Source organism: Pan paniscus, chromosome 1 (assembly GCF_029289425.2).
Source record: "Pan paniscus chromosome 1, NHGRI_mPanPan1-v2.0_pri, whole genome shotgun sequence".
NCBI classification, from domain to species: domain Eukaryota; kingdom Metazoa; phylum Chordata; class Mammalia; order Primates; family Hominidae; genus Pan; species Pan paniscus.
The window spans coordinates 42530569-42556495 of NC_073249.2; the positions used below are offsets into that span (position 1 = coordinate 42530569).

General features: G+C 45.1%; 1 protein-coding gene across 4 annotated transcripts; it reads right to left on the bottom strand.

Annotated features, from left to right (window-relative positions):
• Window positions 1-1168: 1168 nt before the first annotated feature.
• On the bottom strand, window positions 1169-25927 carry IL19 (interleukin 19). Of its 4 annotated transcripts, XM_057301442.2 has the most exons (9): window positions 25730-25927; window positions 17099-18678; window positions 15145-15259; window positions 9709-10394; window positions 7303-7448; window positions 7086-7151; window positions 4142-4294; window positions 3068-3142; window positions 1169-1618 (listed from the first exon to the last, which is right to left on the bottom strand). In XM_057301442.2, exons 5-9 carry the CDS (start codon window positions 7444-7446, stop codon window positions 1523-1525), a joined length of 534 nt encoding a protein of 177 aa, XP_057157425.1. In that variant the 5' UTR covers window positions 7447-7448; window positions 9709-10394; window positions 15145-15259; window positions 17099-18678; window positions 25730-25927; the 3' UTR covers window positions 1169-1522. The 4 variants fall into 4 exon arrangements, with proteins under 4 accessions (XP_057157425.1, XP_063453465.1, XP_057157424.1 ...); XM_063597394.1 differs by lacking the exons at window positions 1169-1618; window positions 3068-3142 and having other exon boundaries at window positions 3818-4294; XM_063597395.1 differs by lacking the exons at window positions 9709-10394; window positions 15145-15259; window positions 17099-18678; window positions 25730-25927 and having other exon boundaries at window positions 7303-7640.

The following is a 25927-nucleotide window of genomic DNA, read 5'->3' on the forward strand; positions in this document are numbered from 1 at the left end:
GCAGGTGTCCGGGGGAAGCACATCCCAGGGCAGTGATAAAAGATCAGAAATGCTATAACTGCCATCACCCAGCCTGCTCAGGGTGGGTGCCCACCCAAGGTCACTTTGGAAAAGTTAGGTCCTCAGCAAACAACCCTGCTCCCTAATAGCGTATGAATCCCATTAACGCATAATGTGTGGAGGGTTTGTTTTATTTTTTAACCCTACCTCAGTTTATGAGTGTGCATGTACACAAAGTGCATACACTGTATGGTGAGAACATGCCTGGTGTGTTTGAGAAACACAGAGCAAACAACTATGGCTGGGTCACAGTGAGCCCGGGGAAGGAGCAGGGACACAGTTAGGGAAAACAGCCAGGAGGGGGGCGTGTGCAGATATCAGGGTTGTCAAAGCCCTCATAATGACTCCAGCTTTAAAATGATTATATAGAGGCAGGTGTGGTGGCTTAAGTCTGTAATGCCAGAACTTTGGGAGGCCGAGGAGGGAGGATTGATTGAGCTAGGAGTTTGAGACTACAGTGAGCTATGACCATGCCACTGTGCTCCAGCCTGGGTGACAAAGTGAGACCCTGTCTCCATAAATAAATAAATAATTATATGGAGCAGGTAGTACAGAAGGGTCAGTACCCACAATACCAACAACTAAGGACCAAAGAAATGTACTGACCTGCCCTGGGAAATTCATGGCAGGAGATGCCTTAGAACCAGAAGGTGGCCCCTGAGTCGGCAGTCTTTATATTGCACCGTGCTGTCTCCCACCCTGCTGAGGTCATGAGAGACCTTTTCCTAACTCGATGCTCACAGCAACACTACAGGACTGGTGTTAATATCTCCACTTTACAATAGAGGACACTGAGTCTTAGAAACGTTAAGTGCTTCGTTCAAAGTCACATAGGATTGGAACCAGATCAATTGGACTTCAGAGGTCTTGTTCTTTCCATGAAAGCATGTGATATGAAATCTGAAAGATACACATTTGTGCTCTGAATCATCTATGCAGTGTCCATCTAGATGTTGGTACCCTTTTCGGCCTCTCTACCCAGTGGCCTCTCTACTTACTTGTGTCTGTGCTTGTTCAGCTTTGTCACCATGACAACCATCCCTCTGTCAGTAACACCCTGTCCTCAGTCTTGACTGACTCTCCCTGAATGAAAAGATCCTTCCATTCATAGGTAAAATATGGAATTTATTCAGAAAAACCACTCAGTACAATGTGTACTACAGGATATCACTTGGCTCACATCACAGACACGGACTATATGACTTCACAATAAATTAGAGGAGAGGCAGCCCTTTACTCCCAGGATGGCCTGCAGGCCCTTTCAGCAGATAGAGTTTATTATAAATACCACAGTAGACTTTTTGGCTATTTTCAAGTGGAATCAGACAGCCCGAGGCCAGCCAGTGGGACTTTCAGCTGCACGGGGCCTTCCCCATCTCTTTCCCCTTCAAGGTGGGCTGTCTCCCACAGTAAACCGCACAGGGGGTGTTCATCCCTGGATCACTATACAGGTTCCTTGTCATCAAGCTGAGGACGTTACTTCATGATTCTTATTAATCCAGGCTAGAAAGACATCGAGCTCTCCCAGGGATTTAATGGCAGCAGCGCGGACCTCCAGCTGAAATCAGAGATCAACATAAGAACCCACCTTTCTAGACTGTGTAATGGTTTTCAAGTCCCTTTCTTCATATGCTGGTTCCCACAAGGTTTTGTTTCTGTTTTTGTTTTTTGTCACGAAATATATTTGCATAACATACAGACTCAATATTATTTTCCTCGCAGGCAACCAATTTTTTTTCCCCACAAACAAGTAGTTAAATTATGTCAGCTCCTTATAAACAGAACTTTAAAATTCTTCATTCTTTTCCCTCAGGTTTTTTTTTTCCTCTGTTTTTCACAGGAAAAAAAAAATCTGCCTTACTGGCCAGTTCCGCTGATTTTCTTCTCCACACCAGCTTGCTTTAGTGCTTCTGTTATCCCAGAACATCTTTGTCCCTGAGGTGCTGGACAGTGGGTAGGGAGAGCATGTTGTCCTCATTTGACATATTAGAGCACTAAAGCCCCTAGAGCAAGTGTTCTACCCAATGTCACACAGCCAGTTAGTAACAGAGCTGGAAATGAAACCCAAGTCTCCTGCCTTATTCCACCTCCTTCCTCAGCAGACTGAGTTCATGCTTTTAGCACGTCCTGTAGAGCCAGCCAGCATGGAATTGAATCCTACCTCTGCCGTGCAGTTGCAGTGTGAACTTAGTTTAGTTACTTTACCTGCTCGAGCCTCAGTTTCTTAATGTATCCAACGCAGATAATGACTCATAGCATTGTTGGGAAGGACGAATGTGTGTTAATACTTGTTGTGTGCCTAGAGCAATACCTGGCTTATAGTAAGAACCATGTAACTCTTAGCTATTTCTATAACATTATCTTACAGAGTCTCTCCACAAAGAAGCAGAGCCCATAACAGACTCCCTAACTCTTGCTCTTCAAAGCATTGGTATCATTTGACAGTGTGATCTAAATGCAGAAACTCAGGCTCATCCCAGCCCTGCTGAGCCAGAATCTGCATTTTAACAAGATCTTGAACTGATGCTCATGAGAAACACTGCTTCTTCCTCTACATCCACGTGAGATGTGCATTTTACACCAACATCAACATGAGAAGTACCATGTCTTCATCACTACACACAATATGGGGGGCAGGTAGTGATCGCAGTGACAGCGTGCAGGTAACACGTTTCAGGCGTAACAGCTCACATTTCATGGGGGATCTTTGCTCCCTCTGTGTCATCCCATCTTAAGCAGTGGGTGCTTTCCCCAAATCATACAGGTCAGGCTTGATATATGAGGGTATGAGAAAATGGTGGAGGAATGATGGAGATGGGGAGCCCAGGAGATTAGCAAATGAGGTAAAATCAAAACTCTCTTTACAGACACAGAGAATTGAGGCCTGCCCACAATGGCTGCTTATAGAGTGAATGCATGAATTTAAGTGGAGAGGAGGCTGAAGGCCTGGCACCCTCCTGATCTACCTCTCATCTTCCATCTTCCCCAACCTCTTCCCAGATCTTACCTGATCATAGTTGTCGTGGATGACTCTGGTGGCATTGGTGGCTTCCTGCCTGCAGTGACACTGCCTCTGTTCCTGCTGTGATAAAGTGGAGGAAGCTCCTATCAGAGGACATTTCCACTCTGGCCCTCTCTTACTCCTGCCTCCCCACATGAGAAGTGACATTTCTCTTCCCTCCCACAGTGAGAGTCAGATGAGTAAACTCAGGTGGGAGCAGCCACGGAAGAATAGAGCTTGTCTGTAGAGTCACCTGCATCTGCCCACGCCTTTTGTTTTTTCTGCATTTAGAACACATCAGACTGTCAGCACTGGGAAAGCAGGCACCATATCTGTCTTATCACCACTCTTGAGTGCTGCATCCCACAGGGTAGGCACTCAACAAACATTTGTTAAATATTAATTATTAATTAGATAATTAATTTTAATGAATTATTAATTAAACAACTGGTTAGGTGAATTTATTTGAGTCCATTATCATATTAATGCAAGTAGGACAGGGGCCATCAACTCTTCTAACAATTTTAGAATCCGAGGCACAGAGAGGTGAAGTCACTTGCCATAAAGTCTCACAGGAAATCAGCAGGAATGGGGCTAGAGCCCAGGTTCTCTCCTGGTCTAAGTTTTTGTTGGTTTGTGTTGGTTTTGTTTCTGATGTTGGATTTGAATAGATCGCAATGAATTTCTAGGTAACCTTTAGGGATAGGCCATACCAAGGAACTACCCAGAGGTTTATTGATGTAAAGACACCAAAGGGCCAGAAATAAAGAAACCAGGGGTATGCTTACAGTAGAACTGGAGTCCTTGCCATGCCTCTTACTAAGGAATATGTTGACATAAGTTGGTCACCCCGGGAGGGTTATCTAGGAGGAGACCATCTGAGGAGCTGTCAGCAGGCAGGGAGCCCTGGGGAAGCAGTGGCCACTGGGAGAGGTTCTCCACAGTTCTCCCTGTGGACGTGCGCAGAGAATTTCCTTTGACTCCAAGCACCATATCAGGAGGCCAATGGGGGCCAGCACTTCCTGGCCTCTCCTGGGGCAGACGGGGAGCAGATGCTGGAATTCTGACCCAGTGACTCACACATTGCCGCAGAGTTTTCTGCATGTAGAGGAAAGAGTTGGCAATGCTGCTGACTTTTCTCAAGATTTTGGGGTTTGGCTCCTGATGATCCTTGAACACCCTGTCCACGTAGAACTCCAGGAGGTTCTTGGTCACGCAGCACACATCTAAGGGCTACAAACACAAATTAGGGAAACACTAGAGGCCTCTTCTCTCATTATGTTGGAGACCAGGGCAGTCCATTTGAGTAGGGGCAGCGATACATGAGAGAACTAAAAGTCATTTTGGAAAAATTCGTAATGGTCTCAGAGTGTTCATCCTCTCTTATTCCCATCAAAGCTACTTATGACAAAAGTAGTGAGAAGAGATTCCAGTTCTCCCCTTTTTCTGTATGGCCGAGAAATACATTTACTAAGGATGGGGCCCAGAATCCATCATAGGCTAATTCTCTCTACAGTATCCCTAGCGTGTCATCACTAACTTCCACTGAAATCTTTCCAGGAACCAGTTGCCTCCTTTTTAAAAGGACTGATGGCTGAGCAGCTTTCTTGAAAAGAACTTCCCTACACTACAGGGGCTGAAGTTGCCTCTCTGTTATGTCTCCCATCTGCCAACATGCAAGGGCTGTTGCATGCCAGTCATCCTGCTAGGTATGCATTCCTCCAACTGTAATCACATTGCATTCATTCTGGCCACCTTACTCTGGACCACACTGCTCAGCTCTCCTGTAGTCTGTCCTTTTAAACCAGAAAGGTCATTGGAATGAGGCTGAGATTTGCAAGAGAGACTGACAGCTGCAGAAATGGGCATATTTGGGTAGGTCTGCAGCCTGCAGAGTGCAGATGTCCCAAAGAAATAGTCTCTAAATTCCCAGGCACAGCCCAGTGAAGTTGGCTAGACAGTTTCCTTCTAGAAGTTTGCCCGCCATCTGCCCTGAGAGCCAGTTACTCTGCAGAAGATTAACTGTGCAGTCTAAGCAGGGAGTGGTTAACGGTGGGACAGCACACCCATCTTCATTCAAGAAGCAAAGCCTCCTTGGCCCCAGTGTCAGCTTTTCCTAGATGGCAACACAAAAACCCTTCTCTTCCTTCACTGTTGCTGATTCTCTTAACCAGAAGGGCAAAATGTTACACCCCTCTGCACTATCAAAGACTGTGGTACTAGAAAAAGGAACACTGTAGAAAAAAGGAAGGTGGGGCTGAGAAAGGAAGGGAAGGAGAGAGGAAGGGAAGGGAAGGGAAGGGAAGGGAAAGGAAGGGAAGGAACCTGAATCCTTATTGACTCCTTTTCTTATTCCACATGAGCTACTTCCCAACCTTGAGAGGAGAAAGAATCTGAAGATGGGGGCATATATTTGGGGGTCTATTCCTAACTCTGCCACTAACTAGTCATGCTCCCTCCCAAGGTCTCCCTGTCCTCATTTGAAAATGATGGTTTTGGAATAGATGGTCTTTTGGGTCCCTTCTAGCTGTCATATCTTCTGTGTCTATAATACAGTTGGCTAGAATATTATTTAGTAAGTGGCTACATTTCTTCACCACAAATAAATCACTGCTTAGAAGAATTATGAAGAGGTGTGTGTGTGTGTGTCTCACGTATGCAGAGAAACCTGAGAAAAAAGTAACTCAATACAAATATATCTTACACTCTGTCATACAAAATCCCTCCCAAAACTGGATCTGTCTAGAATACTTCCCAGGACTGGAGGAACTCTCTTTTAAAGGCATGTCTCATGGGCCTTTTTGTAAAATGAATGATCACCTGGTAAGCCAGCTATTTTGTAACATACTTTCATCACCTCCTGTCTAGATGATTGGGCAGATCTTGTCACTGGCTTTCCTGCCTCACGTTGTCCATTGTAAGAACAGCACCAGACTGTCTTTCTAAAACAATTTATGATCATATAACTTTGGGGTCAAAAATCTCATTGACTCTCTATTGCTGCTATTATTTTCTTTTATTCTTTTATACCCCCATGGGGCCTTCCAAAATTACCCCTAAGCCACAGAAATCCTAATCCCCTCTGAGCACTGGGAGCTCCCAATCACTCTCTAGGAAGCGGCACTTCTTTAATTCCTCCCAGGGATTCCAAGTCCTTGGGACACTAGCATGCCCTAACACACATTCTTTTATTCTTTTTGGGTGTCTCAATCTGGCACCCAGGCTGGAGTGCAGTGACACAATCATGGCTCACTGCAGCTTTGACCTCCCAGGCTCAAGCAATCCTCCCAGCTCAGCCGCCCAAGTAGCTGGGACTAGAGTTGCATGCCACTATGCCCTGATAATTGTTTTGTTTTGTTTTGTAGAGACGAGGTCATGCTATGTTGCTCAGGCTGGTCTCAAGCCCCTGATCTCAAGCAATCCTACCAGCCTCAGCCTCCCAAAATGCTGAAATTACAGGCATAAGCCACTGCACCCAGCCTATTGTCTGTATTATAAGCCTGAGGCTCAGCCTGGCTCCAGGGACCTTTATAAAATGACTCCAGGGTATTTTTTCACCTCATCTCCCACCACTCACTTATATGTCCTTTGGGTCACAAACCTGGTCACCTCTATGTCCGACCTTCACTGATCTTACACCCATTATCTTATCCTGCCCAAATTCCTTCCTCCCTCTTATTCACTGATCTACAACCTCCTTGGGTTAAGTCATTGTTTGTTTTCTTAGCTACCTCCATGGGACCTTCCAAAATTACCCCCAAGCCACAGAAATCCTGTCCCCTCTGAGCACCTGGCACCCCCAATCACTCTCTAGGAAGCAGCACTTCTTTAATTCCTCCCAGGGGTTACATGTCCCTGGGACACTAGCGTGCCCTAAGACATCATCTGACAAAGAAGCCTGGTGCATTTAGAGTACATTGGAGATTAGGAAAGAGAAGGGGACAAGGTAGGGATTTCTTTCTCAGCCCAGAGCCATTTAGACATGAAGATAAAAATACTGGAAAAAGCAGACACAGGCCAATACCTTAATGATCTGCAGAGTCTCCAATGTGGACAGGATAGTGACATTTGGGAAGGTGTCCTTAGCTTGCTGTGGAGGGAAACATAAGAACAGACATAAGCAATCGGTATCCTGTGTTCTTCTGAGATGCAAAAGGCAATGAGAAGGAACTCATTTTCAAGCTAAGATGTAAGGGGAGGCATACCCCGTCATCCACACCTTTACACCAACCCATACTCACGATGGCTCTTTTGATTTCTTGGAAACTCTCTTCTATATGGTGCATGTCTGTGGAAATCAGACATCTCCTGAGACCGTGGTTGTCTACTGAGCACAATATCAGTATTGTACCCAGAAGCCAAAGGGAAACACACTGTAACTTCATGCCTGCAGAAAGGAGAGGAAGTCAGCTGTCCAGCCAAGAGTGGAGGGCAATGAAAAAGAAGACCCCTGATTGACGCTCCTTTCCAGCCTCGAAGGCAGGCCGGGAGGAATACAAGAAAACAACACTAAACACTTCAGCCTTGAGGAGTTACAGGGGTATGTATCTCCTCTGGTTTTCTTGAGTCAACTGGATATGAGTTCTTCCCCACCCTCACCCCATGCCCCCACCTCCACCCCAGAAAACACGATACACCACTCTCTTAAGTCCCAGGAAGCATACTTGTGTGCATATCACTCTCCTATGACTCAACACAGCCTACTTTGTCAACAGGGGTGAAAAGCATTGTTTTTAATAAATTAAGTAGGAAAAGCAGGGTTGGTAAGATGCCCTAGGAATTCGGCAACAGATGTGAAAAACCATAAAAACACACTTGGTTTTTGATGTTTGCCCCCGAAATAAGTAACACCCTTTTCTTATAAACCTCAAGAGTGTATCTGCTTAAAATCATTTGTTTGAAGCCAGCTGTGGAGATTTCACCTTCTGGAGAGGATGGGAAAGGGAGGCACAAGGCATCTTCAAGAACTAATTAGCCACAATAAGGAGCTAGGGGAAGAAGCCAATGGTAGAGGGCAGCTTGTCAACTTCCCGTCAGTCATCTGCTGAGCCAAAGGGTATGAGGAGCATGTTTGCAGCCAGCTGCTTCATAGCCAGGGCCAGACCCTGAGAGGTTTGCCACCTCTTCTCATTCTCTTACCCTTCTTGCCTCTGTCTTTCTGGCTGCCTCTTCATTTAACCACTTTGTATTGTGCCATATAATGCGCACAGAGAAAAGTGCATAAAATATAATGGTACAGCTTATGGGGTTATCTCTGTTTTCACCCACATTTCACAAGCTTATAAATAGAGCTTAGCCTTAACGCACGTCGTATGACAACACATGTGACGAAAGCAGCCCTCTGCTATGCACTTTGCATGGTGCCCACTGAGATCTCCCATTTACAGCTGTGTGTGCCAAGGTAAGTGTATCATGTGTGGCCGTGGAGGAGAGGAGGGCATCAGACACAGGGAGCCAGCTGCGAGGACTGTAGAGCTATAGTTAAAGCTGCTGTAACTCACACATGTGAGTGTGAACCCCAGCTGCCCCCACTCCCCATGCCTTCCTCAGGATTCCCAGCTCCTTCTCTGGAAAACCAGAAACAGCAAATCCTGTTTAGAAACCATTTTTGCCTGTCTCTCCTTAACTGGGCATCATTCCCAGGGAATAGACAGCTGTATGTCGAGACCTTACCACGTGGCAGGCATTAGGCCAAAGAGCTCCTTTCCTCTTTTATCAACCTCTCTTTCTGGCTAAACAAGGATGGGCCCCATTGCCAGGGAAGTTTGTAGAGAGTGCCCCAGAGCTCTGTCCCCTCAGAAGGCTACTGGGGTGCTTCTAGAAAGCCAAGAGAGTGCAGTTTTTCTTCTGACAAGGTAACTCTCAGAAGCAGGCAGATATTGCCTGCTCATCCCATGCCAGGAGACTTGCGCATTTTGTGGAGGAGAAAGATGTCTCCCTTAACTTGGTGAGGCAATTCCAGACATCTTGGCTAATTCAGATATTAGTAGTAGGTAACATTTATTCTGCGTGCCATGTGCATTGGGCACTGTCCCAAGAATTTTACGTAATTTTCTCATTTAATGCTCACAACCACCCTATGAAGTAGGCTCTGTTTCTGTTCCCATTTTACCAAAAAAATGAAGTAACCTGCCCAAGCCAGGGTTTGAGAGAAGGCGGGCCAGTCCCTGAGCTGACTGTCTTTACTGCTACTCCACCCCACTTACAACATTGTTTCCCTCTGACATCACAGCCTGGGATCCCAGTAGCTCCCCTGACACCAGACAGACAGGAACCCATTTCTGAACCAGTGATGCTCCTTACATTTAAAAAGATATTTCACATTGCAAAGGATTAAACAATGATAACACATTATAAAGTGCCCGACACCGTTCTTGGAACAAAAAAGCAATAGTAAAGACATTAAATCCTTGACCTTTCCTTCCTTCACTCCTTCTTTCCCACTCTCTATCTCTTCTCGTTGAAAATAAGATACTAGAAAATTCACCTTTTCTATAGAGTACCCCTTCCCATTCTACCAAATGCCCAGCATCTGGAACATCATAGCCATACACAATGGTAACAGGTCACCTCCCTGCGGCAGTGAAGGAGGAGCGCTAGGATGGCGGTGCATAGGAGCCCCTGACGACGGACAGCGTGAGCCTCACCTCTCACTTGGTGCTTGCGGGCTGCTCCTTGTGTCTCCTCTCAGTGCTCTCTGCCATTTGGAAAGGGCTGGTCATTTTTATTCAGGTGGATAAGAGGAAATGCTGTCAAGGTTTGCTGGGTGGATCCACCTTGGGGAGATTGTTCTTCCCCTTGTTTTCTTAGTATCGTATTTCCTTAATTGTTTTCTTTCTTCTTTAAGATATAGCTGATTAATCATTATTATGAAATGCCTCTTTCTTCTGGGTCTTGACATGCAGCTTCTAGGAAAAATAAACTCCCCATCTCCATGCAAATGAGAATTTTTTGCAATTCTATGTCCATGCAGAAAAATCCAACTTAGGTCACTTTCCTGGGAGCTGTGGCACGTTACCAAGTGTACCCTGCAGGCCAACTCACAAAAGCACTCTCAATCAGCCACACCCTGCAGCAGTCAGCCCATGAGGCTCTGCAGGTGCCTCTGGCTGCAGCACGATCCAGTTCTCCAATGCCTTAGGCAGCTATGAGTGTCTGCCATGTGCCAGGTGCTAGCTAACTGCTTTACCTGCATCATTTTGTTGAACTTCATGAGGAACACTTTTTCCCCTCATAAAGCAAGGATTTCTTTGCACATCATCTGTTTCCCCTTCATCTTGTCCCCTGGAGGGTTCTCTCATTCTTGATTAATGCAGAGAGAGAGAAAATGAGACTGGAAAGAAGAGAGGTTTAAGATCAGCCAGTGGCAGAGCCAGGACCTGAAATCCTTATTCTTGGGCTAGAAGACTCTCTAACTAAATTACCTTTTTACATAAACTCTTTACCAAGAAGTTCTCTAGGGATCAGGTTTGGGGCAATGAAAAGATAGGGTATAAACAGTTTCTTCCTATTAAATAAAATTTCCAGGGGGTGATTGGTTTGGACTGAGTTACTGCACTAGGCCAATAGGCCAAACCTAAATGGAGTTGCTCATGCTGAATGAAGTTCCACACCACCAAGCTGAAACTAAACTGTTTATCTAACCTTCTGAGAAATCAGGAGAGAGAAAGATAATAGCCAAATCCTGAAACAAGCCAGTTTTAGCCAGCATATAAGGAAGTCTCCTCTGCTCTAACCTTTACAAGGAAAGTAACTTTTAAATGACCAGTTTGCTTTTTGTTCTCTGTTTCTGCTTCCTCTAGCAGTTGTCTGCCTACAAAACCACTCTCCTCTGTCAGCTCATGGGACCACTCATTCTATTTTTATAAAATAGGATGTTGCCTGATTCTAGAATTGCAAATAAAAGCCAATTAAGATCTTTAAACTAAATGTGTTGTAATTTTGTCTTTTGACATCCCCAAACACAGACTCCCAGAATAAATGGAGCTTATTTTTAACCAAATGAAGTGACCTTGGGATGAGGTGCAATTATGAGACCCCACTGGGCTGGTACAAACCCTGTTCCTGCAGCCAGATTCGGGAGACAGAGAGGGCCACAGGGCACCGGCAGAGAAGGAAAAGGGACAGGAAAGATCAGGGCCTTTTACGGGACAGGTGCAAGGGAAAGAAACCCCAGGGACTTGATGTCTTGTGGTCCAGCATCTTGGACATAATAAAATGGTAAGTGTTGAGGGAAGTGGTAGACTATAGTGGTTCACAATGTAGTTCTAGATTTAAACCCTGGTTCTCTCTCTTCTCTTCTTCCTTATCTCCCTTCTCTTCTTGGTAGCATGCCACAGCTCTCAGGAAAGTGACCTAACTTGGATTTTTCTGTATGAACATAGAATTGCAAAAAAATTCTCATTTGCATGGAGATGGGGAGTTTGTCATTTTTCCTAGAAGCTGCATGTCAAGACCCAGAAGAAAGAGGCATTTCATAATAATGATTAATCAGCTATATCTTAAAGAAGAAAGAAAACAAGTAAGGAAATAAGACGAGGGTATGGCCAGGCAGGTACCCTCTCTGCCTTGCTCAGAAAGGGTACCATGCCTATTGCCTTCTATGGGAATGAGGCTCCATGGAGTTGAGCAATATGTGGCCCTATTGCAGAGTCTGGATGAAATGCATTAGGTCTATAGACACTGGAAAAGCTACTTAAAGCCTTTCTGAAGCTCCATAAAATAGGTAAAATAAAACTGTGAGGATTTGAATGAGCTAAAGGACCTGTATCATAGTAAGTACTCCTTAATAAATATTATGTATTTCTATCCTGTGTGCCAGGCACCTGGAAAAGGAGAAGACACCTTTGTTAGGAGCTAATGGACATCTTTCTGCTCCTTTGGAGAGGGGGCAAAGAGCTACTCTTGACCTCGGGAATCTCCCCTACCCCCACCCTTGTTTCCCCCAGAGGGGTGGGATGGAGGGAGGTGGGTGCTATTTTCCCAGCAGGGCCTGAGCTGCCTGGCTCAGAGTCCCTCTGCACATGTGAGAATAGCAGCTCAGAGCCCAGCTGCACATGTAAGGGGATTTGCAACACTGTCCATGCTGAGTCTCACCCCACATTCACCCCTTGTGCTCAGGCTATATGTTCTGACCTAGCTTTCATTTCAGGGCAGATATGTCATATCAGGAAGCTTGCAGGGGAAGGGAAATAAGTGATGTGTTTATAGCTCCTCTTCCAGCATGTGGTGTACCATAATCGCTGGTACTGGAAGCTGGGTTGACTGGCTCTGCTTTCTATGGCTGTCAGACTGAAGGCAAGCCACTTAATCTCAGTGCCAGTTTACTCATCTGTAAAATGGCACACATCATGCCTACTGCACGTTCACCATGTAGGCGCAGCATGAAGATGAAGTGATTACACATAATTCCTCAGCACAGTACCTGGCGCATAATAAGCAACTTGAAAATGACATTTATTATCAATTTTATAATTCTCTTTAGAGCTCCTAAATCAGGAAGAAGGGGGAACAATAAGAAATAAGTTCTCTTCATCTTAAGCCTTGCTGCCTGACCCCTAATATCAAAAATAAGAATATAGATTGAGATAGAATGGCATCTTTCCCAGGATTGCAATTCAATTATGAATCTGGTCTCCAGACACAAGGTTGCCTCTGCCTTAGAATTAGGACTTCTGGGACCAATGGACCCACCATTGAGATATCAGAGCTCAATTTTCCACTTGTTGAGTTGGGAAGCAGAAAGAATGTGAGGGAAGATTGGCGAGCCTGAATGGAGAATGCTTTGAGTTTGACATGTTCTGGACACAACTCTCTCATGTCTTCCAATTCCTTATCCCCGCCTAACATGCACTCCAACCTCATGAATTTTTCATAATGATGCCAGGGCAATTTCCTTCCCTTAAAAGAGTGGATCCTGGCCATTCCTAAGTACTGAGTCTTGAGCGCATACAAAAATTGCATAATTCCAGAGGGTACCATGCCTATTGCCTTCTATGGGAATGAGGCTCCATGGAGTTGAGCAATGTGTGGCCCATTGCAGGATTTAGATGAAATGCATTAGATCTATATGAGTAATTTTGGTTAGATTTGAGAAAGAACCTATCATTATGAGGACTATAAAACATGAAGAAGTATGACTGAGAACGAATTTGTAAAAAAAGAAATATAGGCCAGGAGCGGTGGCTCACGCCTGTAATCCCAGCACTTTGGGAGGCCAAGGCGGGCGGATCACGAGGTCAGGAGATCGAGATCATCCTAGCCAATGTGGTGAAACCCTGTCTCTACTAAAAATACAAAAAATTAGCCGGGCGTGGTGGCAGCACCTGTAATTCCAGCTACTCGGCAGGCAGAGGCGGGAGAATGGCATGAACCCGGGAGGCAGAGCTTGCAGTGAGCCGAGACCGCACCACTGCACTCCAGCCTGGGCAACAGAGCAAGACTCCATCTCAAATATATATATATATATAAAAAACTGATAATGATGGATGGGTATTTTATTTGGGAAGCTAATAGGGATTTTAAAACAGAATACATAAATGTTTAAATGTCTTGGTAAATATATCTAGATCATAATGATATGTGTGAACTTCTGTATAGCTTTGAAAATAAAACAAAAAAAAACGGTGAGAAAAAGAACTGGGAAATTTAAACCTAAAGAAGTTTCTCCTTTGTTTTGTTTTTGTTTTTATATCTTTTCTCTCTCTTTTATTCCTCATTTTCAGTGGGGTTGGCTCTCCTTTATTGTGATATTTGGAAATGAGAGTCAGAAAATATAACAGAGATAACTCAGTTCAATGTTCACATTACAGCGATGAGGAAATAGAGAAGTGAACCAGCCCTCCATGGCACCGCAAGGAAGTGGCACAACTGCTCTCAAACCTCTATCTCCTTACCTCTGGCTCAGCGCCCTTTCTAACCCCATGCTGCCCTTTCACTCTAGGATTAGGTAGAGTGGAAAGAAACCTAGACTTGTGAGGAACCTCAAGCCCATTCAGCAGAGGAGGTGACATAACTCTCCCAAGCCATGCTGTTCTGACTTGTCATTACCCAGGAAGCTGAGGACTTAAGGAAATCCAAACTGGCCACACCTGTGCTCCTGGGGAGGGAAGCTCAAATCCACATTGGGCACCTATGCCACTTCAGCCTGTACTTCCTTCTCCTCCTCCTTTTTTGCCCACAGGGATCTCGGTCAAAGTCTGTTCAAAGCCTCAGACCCTGGGTGACACATCTTATGTCAATGGGCTCTGTGGTTGAAATGTTATGAAAGAGCCCCAGTGGTGATGGGATGGAGGGATAGTAATGGAAAGAGCCCAACTGATGCCTCCCCATTCCTCTCCTGAACAATCCACACTTCCCTAGGTAGGTGGACTTTTTAAAATGCAAACCCAGTCTTGGAACTCTCCAGTCTAAAACTCCCAGCATAACGCCCTGGGGCCTCCCAGTAGCAGAAAATCTGCTCCCCACAGCATCCAGACCCATCACAGCCTGGACTTCGCCTACATTTTCCGCCTCATCTCTCTTGCAGATCTCCCACACCTCACAGGCTCATCTCACCTAGAAAGCCCCGCTGCCTCACCTACCTTGTAAACACCAACCTAATGTTCAAAACCTAGCTCCAGTATGACTTCCTTTGTGAAACTTCTCCCCTCTTCCTTTCCTCTCCCTACTCCCCTCCTCCTCCCCACTTCAACCCTGGTTGAGTTGACCACTACTTTCCTTTTTTATATTCCCGCTGGATACAAGATGCATATTTAACTTTGAATTTCAACAAAAACATCTCAGTGTTTATCTACCTGAAATTCCAAGTTAACTGGGTGTCTTGTATTTGTATTTGCTAAATCTGGCCATGCATAGCTCATACAATTGGGTGGGGAGAGTCCTTTTAAGAAATTGAATTCAGGCTGGGCACAGTGGCTCACACCTGTAATCTCTGCACTTTGGGAAGCCGAGGTGGGAGGATCCCTTGAGGCCAAGAGTTTGAGACCAGTGTAGGCAACAAAGCGAGACCACATCTCTGAAAAAAAAAAAAAAAAAAAAGCTGCATGTGTTGGCACATGCCTGCCTATAGTCCTCATGCACACCTGTAGTCAGGAAGTTGAGGAGGCAGGACAATTGCTTGAGGTCAGGAGTTGAAGACTGCAGTCTGCCATAATTTCACCATTGCACTCCAGCCTGGGCAACAGAGTGAGACCCTGTCTGCGGGAAAATAAATTGAATTCAAAAATAGAAGTACAAAATTAGAGACAAAAGTAAATGTTTATTTAGAAAGAGAAATTACAACAAATTACAAATCATAAAAGCTAACAAATACCACAAACACCACAAAATCCAGAAAAAAAAATCTTTATTCTTTAACTCCTGACAACTTTTTGTTTCCTTCTTCTATGTCAATACTTTTTTTTACTGTGCCTCTGGGAGAACCAGAGAATGGCATTGGGTTCAAATGTTTATGTACCTTTCACTCCAGTTTCTAACATTTCTCATGGTCACATACTCAAGATGTTGCCAGAAAAGAGGATCCCAATCTAGACCCCAAGAGTGGGTTCTTAGATCTCACACAGGAAAGAATTGGAGCACAGACAAAGAAGCAAATTTATTGGAAACTACTCCATTAGAGAGTAGGGCATGCCCAGAAAGCAGGAGGAGGAACCCCTGTCCTTTAGGAACATCTCTGCTTATAAGAAGCTGTAAGGAGCTATGATTAAACTTGGAATGTGCAGATGTGCTCACTAAAGGTAGGGGCTGTTGGTGCTCTAGTGAGCATCAATCCTTCAACTTGAGTCTGCTCACTGACATTATCTCTGAGTAAAGTGGGCTGCACTTGGGACATCCGGACATTCTGCAGGCTTGGTGGGAGATGTCCTATATAGCCATCAATCTTCTGTAATTATAAGTGGTGGTGAGCTTAGAAATGTGGCTATTTTCAGACCATAAAGCATTAACGCTATAGGTGACTTGTGAGTGCCTAGCCTACTCACTTCAGGATGGAGTCACTCCAGTCATGTTTTATTAAACCAGAGGCCTGGTAAGCAGGAGTTCCTCTAACAAAATTCATAGACTAAAAGAGTAGACTCACACTAATAGCTAACAAGTACTGAGCACATTTGCCACCCCAGGGTCTGTGTGAAGCATCCATATGCATTGTCTGTTTTCATCTTCACACCTATTCCATGAGGTCAATACTATTTTTGTGTCCATCATTTTGGATAAGGAAGATGAGACTTGGAGCTACCAAGTACCTCACCCAAAGACACCCAGGTGGGGTGTGGTACAGCTGGGTGCAGTCATAGGCAGCCCACTCCAGGGCTTCATTACACCAGACATGAAAGAGCATCTGGCCCACCCTTCTCATTTACAGATGAGGAAACAGCTGAGGCCCAGAGAGAAGCATTTTGTTCTTTTTTTTTTTTTTTTTTTGAGACGGAGTCTCGCTGTCACCCAGGCTGGAGTGCAGTGGCACGATCTCGGCTCACTGCAGGCTCCGCCCCCCGGGGTTCACGCCATTCTCCTGCCTCAGCCTCCCGAGTAGCTGGGACTACAGGCGCCCACCACCTCGCCTGGCTAATTTTTTGTATTTTTAGTAGAGATGGGGTTTCACTGTGTTAGCCAGGATGGTCTTGATCTCCTGACCTCGTGATCCGCCCGCCTCGACCTCCCAAAGTGCTGGGATTACAGGCATGAGCCACCGTGCCCGGCCGAGAGAAGCATTTAGAATTTGAAAATTGAATTCAAAAATAGATGGACAAAATTAGAGACAAAAGTAAATACTTATTTAGAAAGAAATTACAACAAATTACAAATTCATAAAAGCTAACAAATACCACAAACACCATAAAATCCAGAAAAAAAAATATTTCTATTCATTAACTCCTGACAACTTTTTGTTTCCTTCTCCTATGTCAATACTTTTTTTTACTGTTATTTTCTATAAAGAGAATAAAAAAATATTCAGTCTGTCCTTTGCTATGGTTGTTTCCATCAGCTTACCCCAATGGAAGGTTAAGATTTAATTCTTTCATAACACTCCATACAAACCTGTTATTTCTTTCCCCCATCCCACCAACATAAACGTATCACAACGGCACTTCTTTCTAGGCAATGTGTCACCCACATTGTATCACAACTTTCTGTTTCCTTCGTCAGACAACTGAGTAGTGGTGGAGCTGGGACCGGAGGCCACATCCCTGAACTCTCAGTCCAGTGCTCTTTCCATTCACAGAATCTTTGTCCTCTCTTCTCACTTCAAACTTCCTCCCTATAGAAACAGGCATCTCTTCCCTCCAAGCAAAGGAACAGCAGAACGGCAAATGGCATAGAGGACGGCTTGAGAGTGTCCTTCCCAACTGGCAAGTCCAGGCGTGTCAGGAGGAACTCTAATTCTGTGGAAATCGGATGTGGTTTTTTCCCCTTATTGTTAAAATAAATCATGTCAGTTGAAAAGAGCTTCTCCCATGGGTACTGGGAGCCAGGGAGTTCCTGGGGAGGGCTTCACCCCAGAGCCCTGGGAGGAGGAGAGGGTGGACTGGAGGCTACTGGCCTGCTGCAGAGTTACAGAAAGCAGGTGGCAGAGTGAGAGCTGACTCATCTGAAATACTAAAGCGGTAAGGGCAGGCCAGGGACGAGGACTGCATCTTGCATCCACATTGTTTCCTGGAAGAAACCCCACCCAGCTGCCCTCTCCCCTACTACCATCCCAGCTCCTCAAATCCTGTCCTTTCAGAAAGCCAGCGGTGTAGTTCAGACTTCCTTTCCTAGAGGATTTTCTGCCCTGGGTTGTCTAAATCTCCACCATGTCCTGGGGACAAAGCCATTCAATATGGCAGGCCAAATAGAAGCCAGCTGTCAGCATCTACTTAGAAGTTAGCTAGGATTTGCAGCTTAGGGCTAAAATTCAAAGCAAGGTGCAATTCCTCTAGGAATCCCTCTCTCAGTGCCCTCACCGCATTATCTTCCCCTTGGTCTCCCCTCAGCCCTTGAGGACTTATTTTGAACTCTGTTCACTTTTACTTTAGATTGTTTGGGCCACTCTGAAATCTCTCTCCTATCAGACTTGAAGGTGGAGGAGGGCTGAGACCGTGTGTCCCAAGCAGAGGGTGTATAACAGTTAGTGGCCAGATGGCCCCATTTTTAAGTTGGTCTCTCAGTTTGAAGGTCAAGCTCTGGTTTGAATATAGACTCCACAAGGGCAGGGATCTTGTCTGTGTTGTTCATCACTTTATCCTCAAAATGTAGCACATACTGGGTCCTCCAAGTTTGTTGACTGAATGAAGGAATGGCAGGGAATGAGACCTTCCAAAGGCAGGGACAATCGTGCAGTTCTTTGGTGTTTCCGCACATCCACCTGCACGGGGTTTTGGCGAGTTCCACATGAACAGCCTGCCTGCTAAGCTGGGTTCCTGGTGGGGAGGAGCCCCTGGATCTATGCTGTAGAAACATTATTCTTCTGTGCCGCTTCAGTGAAGCCCTTCCAGAGAAAAATCAGAAAGGTCAGGCCCGAAGAGTCTACATGCTTCTCTCCCAGTATCCAACATAACTAGATTCAGAAGGAGTTGGAGACAGGCAATCCTGGCTACTGAAGAGTTGAATTACATTCTTTTTTCTTCTAGGGTTTGCACCTAAGTTGAAGATTAAACAAAATATGGTATCAGAAGGAAAAATTTTGATCTTGACATCTTATAGATATTGAAGAGTTATTAAGCCAGGAGAAAGAAAAATTCAAGTTGGCCAGCTGCATCAAAGGCAAATCAATCATTTTGACTCACAGCCTTGAAGCACAGTAACAATTAAGCTCATTTTAAGTGCCAGAGTAACTTGCCATCACTAAAGCTTTTCTTGTAGTATGATCAATGTTTAAATACAGAAAGAGTTACTTATGCACCAACTACAGGTCCAAGATTTCTGATTCATTTGAGAAGTTGATTCAATATATGGAATCCCTCTCCCCACAAAAATGTACACATATGCAAACTTTCCTTCTGATGTCTTTCTGAGAACCCCTCAAGAGTCCATGAACCCTAAATTAGTAACATTAAAAGATTTGGATTCAGGGGGCCTGGCGCAGTGGCTCATGCCTATAATCCCAGCACTTTGGGAGGCCGAGGTAGACAGATCGCCTGAGGTCAGGAGTTCGAGAACAGCCTGGCCAACACAGTGAAACCCCATCTCTACTAAAAATACAGAAAATTAGCAGGGTGTGGTGATGGGTGCCTGTAATCCCAGGAGGCTAAGGCAGGATAATCGCTTGAACCCAGGAGGCAGAGGTTGCAGTGAGCCGAGATCGTGCCATTGCACTCCAGCCTGGGCAACAAGAACAAAACTCCATCTCAAAAAAAAGATTTTTTTCTTTTAGACTCAGGTATAACTTTCACACTTGCTGGCTCTATAACTTCAGACAAATGAATTAATCTCTCTGTGCCTCAGTTTCCTCATCCGGAGAAATGGGGGTGATAATTCCTCCCCTACTCTTACTAGCTCTGTGATCTTGGGAAAACCAGATCAGTCTATCTTCCCTTAGCCCCAGTTTTCTCATCTATAACATGTGGCAAATGAGGAACAGACAGTATAACATACAGGAAGCTCCTACAAGAAGGAGGAAATGCCATACATGTTTTTGAATCGGCAGATGCAAGAAACATAAACTTAATTCACTGAAGAGAGTATATGTTTTCCTCTATTCCACCAATACTCTTCTCATTCACAAACAGCATCTGTCCATCACTTTATGATCTCCAGGGCATTTTTCACATATAGCATTACTTTACACTCGGAATTCCATGTCAACAGGGAAGATCTTCCATATCAATAGGGAAGATGTCCTCCTTTCTTTAGATGGGAAGGCTAAGGCTCAATGATTGAAGGATCATGCAGCCAGCTGGAGCTAGAACTCAGCCTACCTAGGCTTCTTAACTCCGTCCGAGCCTCCTCCCTGCCTTCCCCCTGGGGCAACAGCTAGGGTTGCCCTCCATCCAGGGGCCCCAAGCCTCTGGAGAGAAATAATCCGCTGATATCAAGTAACAGTGCTTGAGTGAGCAGCAGGAGCAGCAGTTTTGCCCCTCAAAACACTCAGGACCATTTCTTGGCAAAAGATTCAAGGTTGAGAACATTCTTTCCCTCTGAAGACACGGCGATCCTGCTAAAACTGAAACTTGCCCAAGTCACATCCTTCTTAAGACGGAGGGAAGCAGGGCCTCCACCCCCATGGCTTTGAGCTTTGAGAATTCCCTTGGCAGGAACATCCTGTGAAACCTCCAACAGGCCTTGGAAGGCTGAGAAGCCTTCCCATCACACACTGTTTATTCCCTGCATTTCTTACCCATTCTTATCCTTCAGTGATGGCTCCTCACCTCCAGACAACGGAGAGTGTTATGTTTGTTTAATAACATTTTCTTTTCTCAGCCATTAGAAAAGTAATCCTTCCTTTGGTATGGAAAAATTATAGAGAACACAAAAATAAAATAGATAATGGAATAAAAAACTAGAAGGAAAGACAAATGGTCATCCACAGTTATTCTATCCAGGAATAATCTTGGTGTCTTGGTGTCTTTTTTTTTTTTTTTTTTTTAGACGGAGTCTCGCTGTCACCAGGTTAGAGTGCAGTGGCATGATCTCGGCTCACTGCAATCTCCACCTCCCGGGTTCACACCATTCTCCTGCCTCAGCAACCCAAGTAGCTGGGACTGCAGGCGCACGCCACCACACCCAGCTAATTTTTTTTGTATTTTTAGTAGAGAAGGGGTTTCACCATGTTTGCCAGGATGGTCTCAATCTCCTGACCTCGTGATCCGCCCACCTCAGCCTCCCAAAGTGCTGGGATTACAGGAGTGAGCCACCACACCCAGCCATCTTGTGTCTTTTCTAACTTGGATCACCTAGAAAAAAAATGTTTAGGCCAGGTGCGGTGGCAGATGCCTCCCAGCACTTTGGGATGCCGAGGCTAGTGGATCACTTGAGGTCAGGGTTTTGAGACCAGCCTGGCCAACATGGAGAAACCCCGTCTCTACTACAAATACAAAAATTAGCCAGGCATGGTGGCACATGCCTTTAGTCCCAGCTACTCAGGAGGCTGAGACAGGAAAATCACTGGAACCTAGGAGGTAGAGGTTGCAGTGAGCCGAGATCACACCACTATACTCCAGCCCAGGCAACAGAGTGAGACTTCATTTCAAACAAAAAAAGAAAGAAAGAAAAAGAAAGGATCCATGCAGTGAAATATAACCCTAGACCCTAACCCCCACAAGGATGCAACCACCTGAGTCCACCCTGGTCACTTACACATTCATTCAACTGGGCCCCTACAACAAGCCAGGCCCTGCACTAGGTTTGGGGGACACCGAACCGTTGGGGGACACCAAAGTGGACAGCATATTCCCGGCCCCACAGACCTCACAGTAGTAGGAGAGACAGGCCATTAAACAGATGTCATGATCACTCTTACCAGTCAAGACCTGGGCTCTGTGCTAAGCATTTTCAATATATTAATTTATTTAATCCTTACAACCTTGTGAGAAGGTACTATCTTTAGCCACATAACACAGATTGATAAAACTGAAGTTAAAAGAGTTTAAACACTTGGACAAGGTTGTCCAGCTTGTAAGTGAGGAGCTGAGATCCAGACCCACGGAGACTGACTCCGGAATGGAATGAGGGTTATGAAGATCAGGAAAGGCCTCTCTAAGGAAGTGAGGTTTAACCTGAGACATGGAGGAGGAGCACAGGTAGAACATCTCAACCCCATTCTTTCCTCCATATCACCCACCAGCCTCCAGCATTCTCCTCCAGGATTCTTGTGCCAACTTTGCCCATAGCTATGGCTCTTCGTGGGCCCTGCAGCTGCCATTCCCACTTATCTTGCTTCTTAGCCCTTCTACCCAGGGGTGTTTCCCTATCACCCTTCTCCATTTCCCCCTTCATGCAAGCCTCTTACCCAGGACCCTGCCCCGCTCATTCTCTCGAGGGCATCTTGGAAATTCCCCTTTCCCCCTTGCCCAGAATAATTTCAGGCTTAGCCCAGAACCCCCAGTTTTCCCAGCACCAAATATTAATCACAGTTCAGGCTAAAACTGCCGTGCTCAAGTTCCTCCAGATTCCAGGCACGGTGGGGCACGGACATGACGAGAGAACTCTGGGACTTGTCAGCTTCCGGCTACCCAAGAAAGGCAGGGCAAGAACAAGGCCTGTGGGAACTTGAAAAACCTGGACACCTCTTCCAAATTAAGGTGCAGACCAAACCCTCTCCCAAAGTGTGAGGAGTTTTCATTTCAGTGGGCGGCTTTCCTTCCAGCCTTCCCACAAAGGACATCCTGGGGGAATGGGAGCTGTTGATCCCAGGGTGGCGGCATACCAGAGCACTCTGTCCCTGAACTCACTTCTCCCTTTTCTTAACCCTGCTGTGCCTGGGGAAGCTTAGAAGCACCTGGCAGGTGGTGATCCCTGCATCCACCTGCTGCAGTGGAAGCCAATAGGAGCGAAGCTAATGGTGCTAGAGCAGGGACTGAGCCTTTGCCAAGAGAAAAACACATGCAGACTCTGTTAGTCTTGAACACACTTTCTCTTCCAGAGGATTCCTCCCAGGGAACTCCCAGAGGAGGAGGAAGTGCCAACGTCGTCCAAGGTCCCTGTTAAAGAAAAACTCTAATGGGAGAGCAAAAAGAACCTTTGGCAAAGACAGCTCTACACCTGAAAGCCGCAGGCATCGTAACAATGATAATAGCAACAACAAATGCTTATATGGCGCCTACTATGTGAGAGACACTGCTCCAAATGCTTTATGGACTTGAACACATTTAATCTTATGTCCGGTAGAACCTGCTTCACTGTGGCTCTTTACAGGTGCCAGGTCCTGTTGCTAATCTGGTATTTCGATAGTATCATTTTAACTTCCAGAACCTGTCATCATCATATCACTCATTGATTCAACAGATTGAGCACCCACTATATCTTACACACTATGCTATGGTCTGGGAATGCAAAATGACAACAATTTCATTCCCTGAAGAGCTGAGGATCTCATGGGAAAGACAGGCAAACAAAGAGGATAATCCATTACAGTGGGATAAGTGCTTTGAAAAGGGGAAATAAAGCGTGCTGTGGAACACAGTAGAGAGACAGTAATGCAAACCAAGTTGTGTGGGGGCAGGGGATATCAGGGAAGGCTTCTAGGTAGAGGTGACACCTTGGCTGAGTCTTCGAGGATTCATGGAAAAGGACAGGCACACTGGATGGAGCCCTAGAGATGGTCAATGATGGCACATTGTGGGAAACACATGTTGGTCAATATGGGCAGTGTTTGAAAGCGGGGTGGGGAGGAGGCGGCAGGAAGCCATGAGAAAAGCTGACAAGACTCTCAGAGTTGTGCTAGAGGAACCTCATTGTGCCAGTCCACAGCTGTTCTTTAAGCTCAGCCAATGCCACAGTAAAGTAGAGGCCCACTGTTCTCACCCAGCCATGTCCACATTTCAAATTCATCAGCAAATAAATGATTGCTATTATTTGAAGCCGCTGTTGTGGGATGGTTTGCTTTTAGCAACAAATTATCAAACAACCACTTTAGAGGTGAGGGCAGCAAGGAGGGCTAAGTGGAAATGACAAGCATCAACACTGGTGCCAATATCTTGATCCTTCTGGCCCTTATGTTTGGTTAGAAGCAAACATTGTTTGGCTAACATCTGGAAGTCATTTATAACCAGCATATGATTCTAGATGGTGCTAGTAGGTCTTTAGGCTCCAAATATAGAACATATCCCTCAGAATCTGGAGATAAGAGTAGAAGTGGGTTGGTATGCTGGTATCTTGAAGGTTACAGACTGGTAAACTGATGTCAACCTCAAGCGGGAGGGTTTCTGATAGCCGACCACAGGCCTTCATCCTTTCCCTTGTCTTAGCAATGACTTTTATCGATCACTCAGATGAAGTTTAGGGGGGCCATATTTATCAAAGTCAGTAAATACATGAAGCTTGGAAGGCGAGTGAGCATATGGAATGACAGGATGAGGATCCTAAAATATTTTGACAATCTGGAGCAATAAGCTTAATCGAACAAGATAAAATTTAGGAGGGATAAATATAAGACTCCGTGGTTGAATATGAAAAGAATCCTTCACAAGTATAGAAGGAAAGGGGTATGGCCCAGTCACAGGAGATATGAGACCCACATAAGAATTTAGGCTTTGGGGTTAGGTAGACATAGGTTTACATGTTAGGTATACCAGTTAGTAACTGTGACCCTTGGAAAATTATTCAAGCTTCTCTTAGACTTTCCCTGCAAGAATTAGAGATAATTCATATAAAGGACCTGGCAGTTTCTGGCAAAAGTAAGTGCTCAATAAGTGGCCAGTGAAAGATCTAAGTTGCTTGTAATAGTGCTGAGTCTCTACATAGCCCAGGAAAAATCTATCCAAAAGAACTTTCTCTAATGGCAGAAATGTTCTATAATCTGAACTCTCCAATATGTTGGCCTCTAGCCACAAATGGCTATTGAGTTCTTGGAATGTGCCTATTGCAACTAAGGACTGAGTTTTCCTTTTTTTTTTTTAGACGGAGTCTTGCTCTGTCACCCAGGGTAGAGTTAGTGTCACATCTTGGCTCACTGCAACCTCCGCCTCCCAGGTTCAAGTGATTCTTCTGCCTCAGCCTCCCGAGTAGCTAGAACTACAGGCGCACACCACCACACCCGGCTAATTTTTGTATTTTTAGTAGAGATGGGGTTTCACCATATTGGCCAGGCTGATCTGGAACTCCTGACCTCGTGATCCGCCCGCCTCAGCCTCCCAAAGTGCTGGGATTACAGGCGTGAGCTACTGTACCTAGCCCAGTTTTACATTTTAATTGTAATTAATTTAAATTTGGATGGCCACTTGTGGCTAGTAGGTTATTATATTGAACAGTGTGGGTTAAGATGATGTTAAGAAATGCTAAACTCTGAGACAGGAGGATTGCTTGAGCCCAGGAGTTTGAGGCCAGCCCAAGCAACACAGCAAGACCCATCCCTTAAAAGAAAAAAAAAAGCTGGGTGCAGTGGCTCACGCCTATAATCCCAGCACTTTGGGAGGCCAAGGCAGGCAGATCACGAGGTCAGGAGTTCGAGACCAGCCTGGCCAACACAGTGAAACCCCATCTCTACTAAAAATACAAAAATTACCTGGGCGCTGTGGCAGGTGCCTGTAATCCCAGCTACTCAGGAGGCTGACGCAGGAGAATCGCTTGAACCTGGGAGGCGGAGGTTGCAGTGAGCCAAGATCATGCCACTGCACTCCAGTCTGGGTGACAGAACTAGACTCTGCCTCAAAAAAAAAAAAAAAAAAAAAAAAAGAAAGAAAAAAGAAAGAAAGAAAGAAAGAAAATACAAACTCTAAACCTAAGTAAGATCTGGAGCAGAGAAACAATTTTCACTTTTCTTTATAAACTTCTAAATGGGCTGACTTTTTATTGTAACGAAAGTGTACAATTTGATAAGCTTTGGCATATCCAGACATCCATAAAACCATCACCTCAATTAAACTGTGAACATACTCAGTAGCCCCAGCAGTTTCTCCTGCTCCATTTTAATCCTTTTCTCCTACCCTCTCACCCACATCCCCACTCCAACCCTGCTCAGGCAAGCACTAATCTGCTTTCCGAAAGTATAGACTAATTTGGGTTTTCTAGTATATTATGTAAATAGAATCATACAGTATGTAGTATTTTTTGTCCGGTTTCAACTGAACATAATTATCTTGAGATTTGTCCATGGTGTTGCATGTATGACCAGTTGATTTCTTTCTAATGCTTAGTAGTAGCCATTATATGGCTATGCCGCAATTTGTTTGCCCATTCTCCTTCTGATGGACATTTGAGCTACTTCCAGTTTATCAGCCCAGAATATGGTCT

What these genes read in the sequence shown, in the direction of transcription:
- IL19 (XM_057301441.2), bottom strand. Translation starts at nt 7,446, where the DNA reads ATGAAGTTACAGTGTGTTTCCCTTTGGCTTCTGGGTACAATACTGATA. An exon ending in AAGAAATCAAAAGAGCCATC is followed by an intron (nt 7,152 to 7,302) that starts GTGAGTATGGGT and finishes TTCCCTCCACAG; the next exon opens with CAAGCTAAGGACACCTTCCC. An exon ending in AGACTCTGCAGATCATTAAG is followed by an intron (nt 4,295 to 7,085) that starts GTATTGGCCTGT and finishes TTGTGTTTGTAG; the next exon opens with CCCTTAGATGTGTGCTGCGT.